Raw genomic sequence first — 15,009 nt, forward strand, 5'->3', positions numbered from 1 at the left:
GAGTTTGTTTCGAGTTTGGTGTGGAGGAAGTTTTCAAGGGTCAAGAGAGGAGGATGATACAATACGATCAAGAAGAGTGAAGAGTTTAAGCTTGGGGATGCCCCCGTGGTTTATCCCTTCATATTTTAAGAAGACCCAAGTGTCTAAGCTTGGGGATGCCCAAGGCATCCCTTCTTCATCGACAACATTATCAGGTTCCTCTAATGAAACTATATTTTTATTCAGTCACATCTTATGTGCTTTGCTTGGAGCGTCTGTTTGTTTTTTATTTTTGTTTTGTTTGAATAAGATCGGATCCTAGCATTCTTTGTGTGGGAGAGAGACACGCTCCGCTGTTTCGTATGAACACATATGTTCTTAGCTTTATTCTTTTATGTTCATTGCGAAAGTTGGACTATTTCATTCATTGCTATATGGTTGGAAACGGAAAATGCCGCATGTGGTAAATGGTATAATGTCTTGAATAATGTGATACTTGGCAATTGTTGTGCTCATATAGATTATGTTTAAGCTCTTGCATCATGTACCTTGTACCTATTAATGAATAACTACATAGAGCTTGTTAAAATTTTGTTTGCATGATTGATCTCTAGAGTCTAGATATTTTCTGGTTAAGGTGTTTGAACAACAAGGAGACAATGTAAAGTCTTATAATAGCTACAATATGTTCACATGTGAGCTTTGCTGCACCTTTTATACTTGAGTTTGCTTCAAACAACCTTGCTAGCCTAGCCTTGTATTGAGAGGGATTCTTCTCGTGCATCCAAATCCTTGAGCCAAAAACTATGCCATTTGTGTCCACCATACCTACCTACCACATGGTATTTCCCCGCCATTCCAAAGTACATTACTTGAGTGCTACCTTTAAAAATTCCATTCTTTGCCTTTACAATATATAGCTCACGGGACAAATAGCCTTAAAAACTATTGTGGTGAAGAATATGTAATTATGTGTCTTATTTCTTAATGAGTTGCTTGTTGAGCGGTAACCATGTTTCTGGGGACGCCATCAACTTTTACCTTTGTTGAATATCATGTGAGTTGCTATGCATGTTCGTCTTGTACGAAGTAAGGGCGATTTTCATGATCAAATGGTTTGAGTATGCATCTTGTTAGAGAAGAACATTGGGCCGCTAACTAAAGCCATGATTCATGGTGGAAGTTTCAGTTTGGACACAAATCCTCAATCTCTTATGAGAATATTAACTGTTGTTGAATGCTTATGCATTAAAAGAGGAGTCCATTATCTGTTGTCTATGTTGTTCCGGTATGGGTGTCTAAGTTGAGAATGATCAAAAGCGAGAAATCCAATACGAACCTTATCCTTAGACCCTTGTACAGGCGGCATAGAGGTACCCCTTTGTGAAACTTGGTTGAAACATATGCTATGCAATGATAATCCGTGTTAATCCAAGCTAATTAGGACAAGGTGCGAGCACTATTAGTATACTATGCATGAGGCTTGCAACTTATAGGATATCTTATACATAACACATATGCTTTATTACTACCGTTGACAAAATTGTTTCTTGTTTTCAAAATGAAAAGCTCTAGCACAAATATAGTAATCCATGCTTCCCTCTGCGAAGGGCCATTCTTCTACTTTATTGTTGAGTCAGTTCACCTACTTCTTTCTATCCCAGAAGCAAACACTTGTGTAAACTGTGTGCATTGATTCTTACATGTTTACCTATTGCACCTGTTATATTACTTTGTGTTGACAATTATCCATGAGATAAATATGTTGAAGTTGAAAGCAAACGCTGAAACTTACATCTTCCTTTGTGTTGCTTCAATGCCTTTACTTTGAATTTATTGCTTTATGAGTAACTCTTATGCAAGTCTTATTGATGCTTGTCTTGAAAGTATTATTCATGAAAAGTCTTTGCTATATGATTCATTTGTTTACTCATTATCTTCATCATTGCTTCGAATCGCTGCATTCATCTCATATGCTTACAATAGTATGATCAAGATTATGATAGCATGTCACTTAGAAATTATCTTTGTTATCATTTACCTACTCGAGGGCGAGTAGGAACTAAGCTTGGGGATGCTTGATACGTCCCAAACGTATCTATAATTTCTTATGTTCCATGCTACTTTTATGATGATACTCACATTTTTATACACATTATATGTCATTATTATGCATTTTCCGGCACTAACCTATTGACGAGATGCCGAAGAGCCGATTCTTTGTTTTACTGCTGTTTTTGGTTTCAGAAATCCTAGTAAGGAAATATTCTCGGAATTGGACGAAATCAACGCCCAGGGGCCTATTTTTCCACGAAGCTTCCAGAAGTCCACGAGGTGGCGACACAATAGGGCGGCGCGGCCCAAGCCCTGGCCGCGCTGGCCTGTTGTGTGGGCCCCTCGTGACGCTCCCTGACCTGCCTCTCCGCCTACATATAGTCTTCGTCGCGAAACCCCCAGTACCGAGAGCCACGATACGGAAAACCTTCTAGAGACGCAGCCGCCGCCAATCCCATCTCGGGGGATTCAGGAGATCGCCTCCGGCACCCTGCCGGAGAGGGGAATCATCTCCCGGAGGTCTCTTCATCGCCATGATCGCCTCCGGATCGATGTGTGAGTAGTCCACCCCTGGACTATGGGTCCATAGCAGTAGCTAGATGGTTGTCTTCTCCTCATTGTGCTATCATGTTAGATCTTGTGAGCTGCCTATCATGATCAAGATCATCTATTTGTAATGCTACATGTTGTGTTTGTTGGGATCCGATGAATATTGAATACTATGTCAAGTTGATTATCAATCTATCATATATGTTATTTATGTTCTTGCATGCTCTCCATTGCTAGTAGAGGCTCCGGCCAAGTTGATACTTGTGACTCCAAGAGGGAGTATATATGCTCGATAGTGGGTTCATGCCTCCATTGAATGCGGGACGGTGACGAGAAAGTTCTAAGGTTGTGGATGTCTTTGTTGCCACTAGGGATAAAACATCGATGCTTTGTCTAAGGATATTTGTGTTGATTACATTACGCACCATACTTAATGCAATTGTACATGTTGCTTGCAACTTAATACCGGAAGGGGTTCGGATGATAACACTGAAAGTGGACTTTTTAGGCATAGATGCATGCTTGGATAGCGGTCTATGTACTTTGTCGTAATGCCACGATTAAATCTCATAGTACTCATCATGATATATGTATGTGCATTGTTATGCCTTCTTTATTTGTCAATTGCCCAACTGTAATTTGTTCACCCAACATCTGTTTATCTTATGGGAGAGACACCGCTAGTGAACTATGGACCCCGGTCCTATTCTTTACATCTGAAATACAATCTACTGCTATTGTTCTTTACTGTTCTTCGCAAACAATCATCATCATCCACACTATACATCTAATCCTTTGTTTACAGCAAGTCGGTGAGATTGACAACCTCACTGTTACGTTGGGGCAAAGTACTGTGATTATGTTGTGCAGGTTCCACGTTGGCGCCGGAATCCCTGGTGTTGCGCCGCACTACACTCCATCACCAACAACCTTCAAAGTGCTTCTTGGCTCCTACTGGTTCGATAAACCTTGGTTTCTTTCTGAGGGAAAACTTACTGCTGTGCACATCACACCTTCCTCTTGGGGTTCCCAACGGACGTGTGTCTCACGCGCATCAGCGCTCGGCATGCACCTCCGCAACTTTCAGCGGGTGGAGATCGCCGCCGGGCGCATGCCTCCGCTCAAGCCCAAGGTTCCCAAGGGGAGAAACAAGTGGAGGCAGAGCCAGATGGGGTAGGCGGAGTCCTGGACGTGTGCTGCTGCTGCAAAGCAGCTTCTATTTTGTTGTTAGCTAGGGATTCCTTGTTGTTATGTTGTTAGTATGATGGTGTTGTGAAGAACCTCGAACATGTTACTATGTTGGCTGCTGTGTATGCAGCTTATTATCTAGGGAGGGATCCCTATAATCTATCCATATTCTACTATATTTTGTTGGCCCTACTTTGTTTTCTCGATTTACTATGACTGTGAATTTATCATACATTACCCTGGAGATTTCCTTCTAGATTTAACTACATACATATGGACCAGAGGGAGTACTAGATTTGCTGCCATATTGGGCAAACAACGAGGGCCAAAAGGCACAAATAATTGAAGAAAGACAGAAATGCAAGGCGATGCGTGTAGTTGACACGTCCGTTGGGAACCCCAAGAGGAAGGTGTGATGCGCACAGCGGCAAGTTTCCCTCGGTAAGAAACCAAGGTTTAATCGAACCGGTAGGAGTCAAGAAGCACGTTGAAGGTTGATGGCGGCGGGATGTAGTGCGGCGCAACACCGGAGATTCCGGCGCCAACGTGGAACTCTGTACAACACAACCAAAGTACTTTGCCCCAACGAAACGGTGAGGTTGTCAATCTCACCGGCTTGCTTGTAACAAAGGGTTAACCGTATTGTGTGGAAGATGATTGTTTGCGAGAAAATAGTAACACAAGTATTGCAGTAGATTTGTATTTCGGTATAAAAGAATGGACCGGGGTCCACGGTTCACTAGAGGTGTCTCTCCCATAAGATAAAAGCATGTTGGGTGAACAAATTACGGTCGGGCAATTGACAAATAGAGAGGGCATAACAATGCACATACATGTCATGATAAATATAGTGAGATTTAATTGGGCATTACGACAAAGTACATAGACCGCTATCCGGCATGCATCTATGCCTAAAAAGTCCACCTTCGGGTTATCGTCCGAACCCCTTCCGGTATTAAGTTGCAAAACAACGAGACAATTGCATTAAGTATGGTGCGTAATGTAATCAATAACTACATCCTCGGACATAGCATCAATGTTTTATCCCTAGTGGCAACAACACATCCATAACCTTAGGGGTTTCTGTCACTCCCCCAGATTCACGGAGACATGAACCCACTATCGAGCATAAATACTCCCTCTTGGAGTTAATAGCGAGAACTTGGCCAGAGCCTCTACTAATAACGGAGAGCATGCAAGATCATAAACAACACATAGGTAATAACTTGATAATTAACATAACATAGTATTCTCTATCCATCAGATCCCGACAAACACAACATATAGCATTACAGATAGATGATCTTGATCATGTTAGGCAGCTCACAAGATCCAACAATGAAGCACAATGAGAGAAGACAACCATCTAGCTACTGCTATGGACCCATACTCCAGGGGTGAACTACTCACTCATCACTCCGGAGGCGACCATGGCGGTGTAGAGTCCTCCGGGAGATGAATCCCCTCTCCCGGCGAGGTGCGGAGGAGATCTCCAGAATCCCCCGAGATGGGATTGGCGGCGGCAGCGTCTCATTAAGGTTTTCCGTATCGTGGCTCTCGGTACTGGGGGTTTCGCGACGGAGGCTAAATGTAGGCGGAAGGGCAGGTCAAGAGGCGGCACGAGGGGCCCACACCACAGGCCGGCGCGGCCGGGGCACGGGCCGCGCCGCCACGGTGTGTCGCCACCTCGTGGCCCCACTTCGACTCTCCTTCGGTCTTCGGAAGCTTCGTGGCAAAATAGGACCACTAGGCGTTGATTTCGTCCAATTCCGAGAATATTTCGTTACTAGGATTTCTGAAACCAAAAACAGCGAGAGAACGACAGACGGCTCTTCGGCATCTTGTTAATAGGTTAGTTCCAGAAAATGCACGAATATGACATAAAGTGTGCATAAAACATGTAGATATCATCAATAATGTGGCATGGAACATAAGAAATTATCGATACATTGGAGACGTATCACAAGCTTCTCTAGATTTGATACTAATTTGGTGAAAAAGGAAAGAGAGAAAGAGGGGAAAAGGTGCTCTTAATAATGCCAATTTGGGGCCGAGAGAGACATAACCCAGCTCCTGCTCACGTGAAACCAAATGCGGTCTCGTCCTGTCCCACGCGGTCCCATTCTACCAGCCCCACGCGACGTGGCCCCACACGACGCGGCCCCACACGTCATCACGGAACGGTCAACTAAACGGGAATCCTCCCGTCTGCGCTCCTTCTGCGGGTTTCAAACAAGGGCTTGGGGAAAACTGAGGAAAAACTAAGGAGTTGGGGAAAACTGAGTACAACTAAGGACCCGAGGGCACGAAAATAGAAATCCTCTTACTATTAGTTCCTGCATGCTATCGCTCTGCCATCCTGCAGTACAAATTTATTTGAACTCGTCACAGTAGCTACTTCGATCATAATTTTGTCTACCATCTGATTCTTCAAAAGCTGCAATATTAACTTGTTTCTCTTACTTGGCATGGCGCTCATATATGGAATGCTGAACATATTGGTGTGCATTCTCTCTTCTACAAGTTCACAGGTGATCCCACTATGTTATGTTTCTGTTCCATCCTAAGCCCTAGCATTAACTATCCTCTATGTGTTGCTCATTACAACTTTATATCCCGAAACAAATTGATTTGCACTCCCTTATCTACAAGTTTATGAGTGATGCCATTATAACTCCTATCTGTTTTATTCCTAGCTATTATAGTAACATCCTGCTATTATTTAGTTCGTGGACAATTTTAAGTAATTGCACATGTTGGTTCGCATTCCCTACATTATAGCTTTTGGCATCGTAACTTCTATTTTTGGTTTACATTCCCTGCTCTATAGATCTAGCCATCATAACTTTATCTTGCTCAGTCGTTACAAAAATTATGACCTGCTACTATGTTGTTCGTGCCAATTTTTTACTCCATGAACATCTTAGCTTGCATTCCCTGTACTACAGGTGATGCCATTGTTTTGTATCTAGTTCGTCGTAAGCTAACAAAGTAAGGACTTAGTTCGGCATGCTATCACTCTGCTATCTGGCCTGTAGTACAAATAAACTTGTCATACTACTAGATAATAATTTTGTGTGCCATCTTGTTCTTCAAAAGCTGCAATTTTGACTTGTTTCTCTTACTTGGCATGACGGTCACATATGGAATGCTGAACATATTGGTTTGCATTCCCTCTTCTACAAGTTCACAGGTGATCCCACTATATTCTGTATCTGGTCCATCCTAAGCTCCGGCATTAACTATCCTCTACGTGTTGCTCATTACAAGTTTATATCCCGAAACATCTTGATTTGCATTCCCTTCACTATAACTTCAGGAGTAGTATTTAGTTCACGGCCAATTTGAAGTAATTGCACTTGGCACATGTTGGTTCACATTCCCTCCTCTTTAGCTTTTGCCATTGTAACTTCTATTTTTGGTTTACATCCCTGCTTTGTACATGTAGCCATCATAACTTCATCTTGCTCAGTCATTGTTACAAACTTTATAGCCTTCTACTATGTTGTTCTTGCTAATTTTGTACTCCCTGAACATGTTGGTTTGCATTCCCTGCACTACAGGTGACGTAGGCATCCCCAATGGGCCTGTCGAAGATGGTACCCAGGGTTTACTGAAGGCCCACGACCCGAAGGATAAGAAGATTCGGAAGCCCAAGATACTGTTAAGGAAAGCTAGAGTTGTATTAGGAAAGGATACTTGTAATCTTGCGGGATGGGTTAGAAACCCCCCGGACTCTGTAAACTTGTGTATTACGAAACCCTCGGCTCCACCTCCTATATAAAGGGGAGACGAGGGACAAAGAAAGGATCGAATTTTACTGTCAACACAACCCTAGTTTCCTATTCGTCGAGTACTTTTCGGCTGAAACCTTCGAGATCTACTTGCCCTCTACATCCAACTAAACCCTAGTCTACAATCTGTAGGCATTGACAAGTTAATACCTTGTCAACAGGTGATACCATTGTTAATTCTATCTAGTTCGTCGTAAGCTAATGAAGTAAGGACTTAGTTCGGCATACTATCACTCTGCTATCTGGCCTGTAGTACAAATAAACTGTTCATACTACTAGATAATAATTTTGTGTGCCATCTTGTTTTTCAAAAGCTGCAATAGTGACTTATTTCTCTTAGTGTGGCGCTCACGTAGGCCTGCCCGTGTGTATATATGCATGAACACACAGTCTAGGGAGAATCATGCCACATCGCTCACTATTTTTGGTGTTCAATGCATGAATACCACCGGGACGGAGGGAGTACATAATTTATTTATCATGCTGGAACTCGTATGTATAACTGATCGTGTCTTGATGTAGAGTAACAAATAACTCCCTTCAGAAATAAGGGCAACATTGGACATCTTCAAGTGCAGCAACCAGGTGAGCTGCATGGGACTCGACAGTAGTAAGTCTGTTGTTTCATTCTAGCGTGCTCTGTTATATTGACTGTTGGTATGCGGTATGCACTCTTTGTTTGCTTATTGGTAGTCTGTATTAGCCCCATAACCCCATACCGGTAGACTATCTGTGCGCATTACAATGATATTGTTATAACGAGGAAATAATGAGTTCCAAATTCTTTGGCAAACAACATTGTAGTGTCTTTGCCTTTCCATTGTTGATGTCTTAACTTGTCATGTCTTTGTTTCAGATATAGGTGGTGCATGCACAACTTAAAAGATTGCTGAATCGCTTCATTGTGTTGCTAGGGTTAATTACCATTCATTTTCTCTGGGTTCTGTAATATTTTTTCGAAGCCTTGTAGCTGATGTAATATTTAGTTAGTTTCTATAGTTCTTTCGCGCATTCTTTCTATGTTGTTTGTGGTAAGTGAGGCTATCCGACAGAAATCATATGATGCGTAAATATTCTCAGTATATTTCTATGTTCTGCGCAATCTAAATCACCAATTCCCATCCCTTCAACGTCCCAATTAAGCGAAATCACATATGGCCGGCCCGCAAAATCCTAAAGCGCCTATCATGCCGGCATATAAACAGCAACTAAACGGGCTGGCCCACTTACTTATTTGGCCAGCCCACTTGCTGTAAGATGGACCCCACTCACTAACTAGGCCGGCCATGTAACAGGAAAATTGGCCCCACTTGCTTATTGGGCCAGCCCATTTTTGGTAACTGGGTCGGCCCGTTAGCAGGAAAGTGGGCCCTAAAGTTTATTGGGCCGGCCCACTAACTTGTTGGGCCAGCCCACCTGCTTTATGGTGGACCCCACTTACTAACTAGGCCGGCCCGTTAGCACTATAGTGGGCCCCACAAGCTTATTGGTCCGGCCCACTAACCTGTTAGGCCAGCCCACTTGCTTTATGGTGAGCCCCACTTACTAACTGGGCCGGCCGGTTAACATGAAATGTGGGCCCCACCTGCTTATTGGGCCGGCCCATTAACTTGTTGGGCCAGCCCACTTGGTATATGCTGGACCCCACATACTAACTAGACCGGCCCGTTAACAGGAAAGTGGGCCCACCTATTTTTTGGGCCGGCCCACTAACTTGTTGGGCCAGCCCACTTGCTCTATTGTGGACCCCACTTACTAAATGGGCCGGCCCGATAACAGGAAAGTGGGACCCACATGCTAAATTGGGCCGGCCCACTAACTTCTTAGGCCAGCCCACTGGCTTTATGGTGGACCCCACTTGTTAAATGGGCCGGCCCGGTAACAGGAAAGTGGGCCACACATGCTTAGTGAGCCGGCCCGTTTGCCTGTTGACCGGTCAAACGAAGGCATTCGGCCCGGCCCACGTGCTTAGTGGGCCGACCCATTTAAGTCTTGAACAGTCAACCTTAAAGGTTAGGCCCGACCCACGTACCCAATAGACCAGCCCAGCTAGATAGTTGACCGGTCAAACTAAGTCAGCTGGCCCGGCCCGCAAACTAAATGGGTCGGCCCACTTAAGGCGTGGCAGGCCTCGTGTGGGCCTACCATCTACCACGGGGTTTCAGCTGGTTAACAGCGTTAACTAGCAGTTAACGGCGTCTGCCACGTGTCAGTTTGCATGACGTCAGCGGTCAACGGGCTCCCAAAAACACTTCTGCAACGGTCCGATTTTCCGTGGCGGAAGGGCGCCCGAACGCGACGAACCGAAAAAAACGTGGTAGGACTTTGCCTGACGCAGTTTCGACCACAAAACCCATATCGTCGGGTTAGGCCCATAGACGACGAAAAAGGGGCCATACCTGACGAAAATTGGACGTTGAGTATCAGAACTTTTCTTGTAGTGTTGGCTTGTTGGCACATATGGAAGCAGATGAATGAAGCTATCTTCCAAAAGGTCAAACCATCGATCTTTCAGATGTTGATGCAGAAGATTTAGGCATGAAGCCACTTTGCATGTACACAGAGTTAAGGATAAACACTCTGATCTTTTCACTGCCTGGATTGAAACTCTCTTGTAATTTGCTTGTATAGTTGTACTGTTTTTCTTTTTATTTTTCTTTGTACATAAACTTTTGTTCTTTTTTGTAAAGGTGGGGTTTAATAAAATGTTGTGAGGGTTTTGCCCCATAGTTATTGGTCAATTATTTTTTGTTTGTGTCTACTACAACTTAAAAAGAAAGTAGACAAGTGAATCCATGGACCCTGGTCCATTTTAAATCATTAGAACACCTTTCCAACACAATTATCACAGTTTGTATTTTATGCAATTTATTAATCCGAAAATATAAAAATACTTTCTTCACTTGCAAACACACAAAACCCCAAAACAACCATCTCTTTATTGCTTGTATCTTGCTTGCTTAGTTTACTTAATTTACTTTGATTTAGTTATATTTATATTTTATATTAATAATACGAAACCTTATGCTTGACAACCACATGGTGGAGTTGGGGACACAAGACAAAAACTTTGCTTTGCAGGTTGCTAGAAGAGGAGAAGAAGAATTCAGCCTCTAGCCAATTCCCCGAGAGTTTGATATAAACCCTCGAGTCATCCTTGTAGGGAAAAGACCCTAGCAAACTCGAACTTTCGTAAAAATGTGCTACAACACTCTGCACTTGGAGTCTCAACGAGTTGGTACACAAGAAGGTGTTGCCATCTATTAGTCATACAAGAATAAAACTTATTGCAATGAATCATGCGATGTTTCCTCTCTGTACCCACAAATGCTCAACTACATCATTTTGTAGTTGAGTATGAACACTAGCACCTTAGATTTCTTCATGCATCCGGAGGAAAGCAGCAAACTGGCCGGTACCTGCTCAACCTCAGCAAGAGGTCCCTGAAAATCAAATGGATGGTCATCATCCGCTGGTGCGACGCGCTCACTCTCAATAATCATTTCATGCATGATCACACAAGCGTTAATTACTTCCCACATTTGAGACTTTGACCAGGTGAGAGAAGGGTAACGAGCAATGGCAAAACGCAGTTGGAGCACGTCAAATGCCCGCTCTAAATCCTTGCGACATGCTTCCTGACATGTCGCAAAATAAGATTCCTTCTTCGAAGCAGGATTTGGATGTGTCTTCACAAATGTTGCATACAAGGGATAGATACCATCGACTAGATAGTATCCTTTGTTGTATGCATGGCTGTTGATCTCGAAGTTGACCAGCAGAGCATGTCCCTCATCTAGACTTGCAAACACCGGAGAGCCCTGCAAGATGTTGATATCGTTGTGAGTTCCTCCTATGTCGAAGAAAGCCAAATCCAGAGGTCATAGTTAGCCACTGCCTCAAGTATGACAATGCTCTCTTCGGTGTGCCCCTTGCACAACCCTTGCCACACAAATGGACAATTCTTCCAACCCTAGTGCATGCAGTCAGTACCCTAGAGCATCCCAGGAAAACCTCTCGCCGCATTTTGTGCCAGGATCTGAGTTGTATCTTCTTCATTTGGTGCCCTCAAATAGTCTGGCTCAAACACTTCAATCACTGCCCTGCAAAACATATAGGCAGTCTCGAAGCATGTCGACTCTGTCATGCACATATAGTCATCACCTGCATCTGGGGAGTTCCATATGCAAAAAAACGCATTGCAGCAGTGCACTTCTGAACTGATGAGAACCCCCACAAGTCGGTGCAATCTTTCTTGCACATAATGTATGTGTCATACTCCCTGACGCCGGACGCAGTCTTCATAAACAACTCCTTGTTCCTCCTAAATCGGCGCAAAATCCTTTGGCCCATGTGTTTCGTTGGCAAAATAGTCGTAATCAAGCAACAATGCATCGGCTTGCCGATGCCGATCCTTGTTCGGGGCCTTCCCAACCCTCGAACCACCACTCCGAGGCATGCTGGCGGCGAGCAGATGATGACGAAGGTAGAGAAGGTTGGCCAACATCAGTTGTTTTTGTTGCCGCCGTGGCATTGGCTTCCTCCTGCATGAACAGTTGCGGCATCATCTCGTTGTTGCTATCCATCGCGGCAATCCAACGAACACCTTGTGGACGGTGGGCGTGGGGGGGGGGGGCGATGATGCCAATGGTAGGTTCGGCAACCTGGCAGTCTCAGATGGCGGAGGTGTCGGCGTTGGGTACGTCAACAGTTTTGGGTGGCCGGGCAAAGGTCCGACATTGGGGAGGAGGCGGCGATGTCGATTCGAAAGGGTGGGAGGCGGATCGAGAGGGGGCAGGGCGGGTGAAGATTGGGCTGAGTTATGCTTCCAAGAGAATTCCACGGGGTGAAATCCTATGTGGATGGGAGTGACAGTGATTTTATTAGGCTCGAAAACATGCCGACTAGTGTGAGCCTAAAAACAAAATCGGTCCTCAAATCGTTATTGGAGCTGCCATGGAACACGTGGATAGAGATGTTCTAAGGTGTTTAAATATTTCAACGTGAAACCGAAATAAGTGAACTTACACGGTGAAGGGCGTCTAGACTACAAGTAGGACAAAATTGGACATTAATAATTGCTGGTAAGCAATATACTCAGAGCATCTCCAACAGGCGCTCTATCCCGCGCTGTATCCAAAAAAGCGGCTGGTTTAGCGCGCGGGCATAAAATTATGCTCCAACAGGTGCTCTATCCCGCGCTGTAAAATACAGCTTGGGGCAAAAGCGCTATGTCGTGCACTATATCTACCGCGCCGGAAAGAGCGCGCTGTATCCGTCGCGCGCAGAAACAGGTACAGATTTTTACAGCTCCAAGGTTTAGAGCTTCTGCTGGAGGTGAATATGCCCTCACGCACAAAACATGGATAGAGCGCGCTGTAAAGCGCTTTTACAGCGCCAAGATTTAGCGCGCCTCCATGTGCGCTTTCACCAAACATGTGCTGGCTATTCATTTGCTCTAGCACCTGCAGGGCGTAGGTACAGGGCAATGGATGGTGGAACAAGGACTCAACAACAGCACACACCAGCAAGCGAGACGATGCGTCGCTGTGCAGCGGTCGAACCTCTAAAAAATTGTTGAACATGGCTACCCGAATACTCGCTGTGGTAAATTAGTGGCAATATACTCCATGATGAAGCTTAACGAACCTACAGTAACCTCTCTAGCACCGACTAGTTTATGATCGATGTTACGGTTAATTTTCCATGATGAAAACAAGACCTCGAGCTACTTGATGCAAGCGAAATTAATAAGCTGGACGCGTTCAGAAGATCTCGCCGCAAAAAAACCAAATCCGTCAGATCAAGTGGCGTAGTATATTGCAACACGATCACCGAGACAACCGAATTGAGGATCCGAGATTGAACCTCCACCGACACCGTCGAAGAATCAAGCAAAAAATTAAACCTACGAAACTAAGGAGCTCACCAACACGAATTCGCTGCTACTAGTAGATACGAACGAGAGAATCCCCCACACACCGATGGGAAGGAGAGCGCGTCGCCGGCGGTCGACGTCTAGTCGAAGCCGACGCCCCTCGCGGCCGTCGTCCACGCGCCCTGCGCCGCCGGACCCCTCGTCGGCGGCCCCCCGTACGCCGCCGCCGCCGCGGCCCTCGCGCAGTTCTCCATGGAGGTGGACGCGGCGCCGGTGGGTGCGGGTGTGGCGCTGCTGCTGAAGTGGCCGTTGGCGGTGGCGGTGGCGTTGGGGCGGGAGTGCGCGGCGGCGGCGGCGGTGGCGGCGGCGAGCGCGTCGTAGGCGTCGTCCTTGACGATGACGATCTCCTCCAGCTGGATCCGCAGGTACTCCTTGTCCCCTTCCTCCTCCTCCCCCGCGGGCTTGGGAGCGGGAGCGGCGCGGCGGCCGGCGACCATGGCGGCGAACCTCTCCATGCCCAGAACGAAAGTCTCTCTGGATTGAACTTGCCGAAATCCTCTGCCGATGGAATTGGAAAATGCAGAGAGCTTCCTTTTGTTGTTGTTTGGTGAAGGCGTGGTTGCTCCGGGCCCGGACTGGTGCGAGGCTGGGATATATAGAGAGAGGAGACCGCGGGCTTGGGGCCGTGTCGGCGCCGGGCAGGTAACAGGACGGCACGCACGCACCACGTTGGGCTTGGGATGTTAAAACTAGGGGCGTGTTTTCATACTCGCGACCTTTTTCTATCCAGGAAAGATTTTGTCCATGAAGTCACGATTTATTGGGCCAAACTTAAATTACGTTGTGCATTTAGTTTGGTTTGGCTGCTAACAAAATATTTTTGGCCTATTTGTACATGTCATTTGGCTACCAACAAAGTTATTTTTCAGGTAGGGGATGGCAATTTTGGTTGTTTGGTTTCATACGTTGTGATGGTGTGGTAACCACTTCTTACAAGTAGTGACATTATCACACACTACTACTAGCAACTAGCAGTTCGTCGACATGTTACCTAACTACAATCAAATAAGGGGTCCACCACAAGTATTAGTTACACACATATCGCCACATAAAAGAGGTTCATAAAACGCAACAACATGGTTGACAACAACACATCTTCAGTTTTTCACTTCATCCTCTTCAGATTTTGGTGTTGTCTCTGTTAGCCCACATAGAGTCAGCCCACTCCATCCTCTTGGTCTTCGAGACCTCATTATCAGTACCACCGACACCATGGTCAACATCAACATCATGAGTTCTCACATCATTCTCGTCGAGGAAGAACTCATCAACACTCCACCCCAAGATTCAGTTGTGCATAATGCAACATGCAAGAACTAGCTTAACTTAGGTGAGAAAAGAATGAAATGGTTTTGATCAAGTAACTTAAACTTGTTGTTAAGAGCACCGAATTCTCTCTCAATCGTCACTCTAAGACTTGAGTGTCTGAGATTGAAAAGATTTAGCTTTTTTTTTTTTTGGAAACAACCTTGCAGAAAACTTATTGGAATGGTACCTTGTTGATAT

General features: G+C 45.2%; 1 protein-coding gene across 1 annotated transcript; it reads right to left on the reverse strand.

Moving 5' to 3' along the window:
- Positions 1–13,530: 13,530 nt before the first annotated feature.
- LOC124651934 lies at positions 13,531–14,039 on the reverse strand. The gene has a single exon (XM_047190952.1). It carries the CDS (start codon positions 13,956–13,958, stop codon positions 13,584–13,586), a length of 375 nt encoding a protein of 124 aa, XP_047046908.1. The 5' UTR covers positions 13,959–14,039; the 3' UTR covers positions 13,531–13,583.
- Between the last annotated feature and the right edge of the window lie 970 nt (positions 14,040–15,009).

The sequence above is a fragment of the Lolium rigidum genome, chromosome 5, assembly GCF_022539505.1.
Source record: "Lolium rigidum isolate FL_2022 chromosome 5, APGP_CSIRO_Lrig_0.1, whole genome shotgun sequence".
Classification (NCBI taxonomy): Eukaryota; Viridiplantae; Streptophyta; class Magnoliopsida; order Poales; family Poaceae; genus Lolium; species Lolium rigidum.

Bases quoted from the DNA above. Each gene is read 5' to 3' on its own strand.
- LOC124651934 (XM_047190952.1), bottom strand. From the start codon at position 13,958: ATGGAGAGGTTCGCCGCCATGGTCGCCGGCCGCCGCGCCGCTCCCGCT.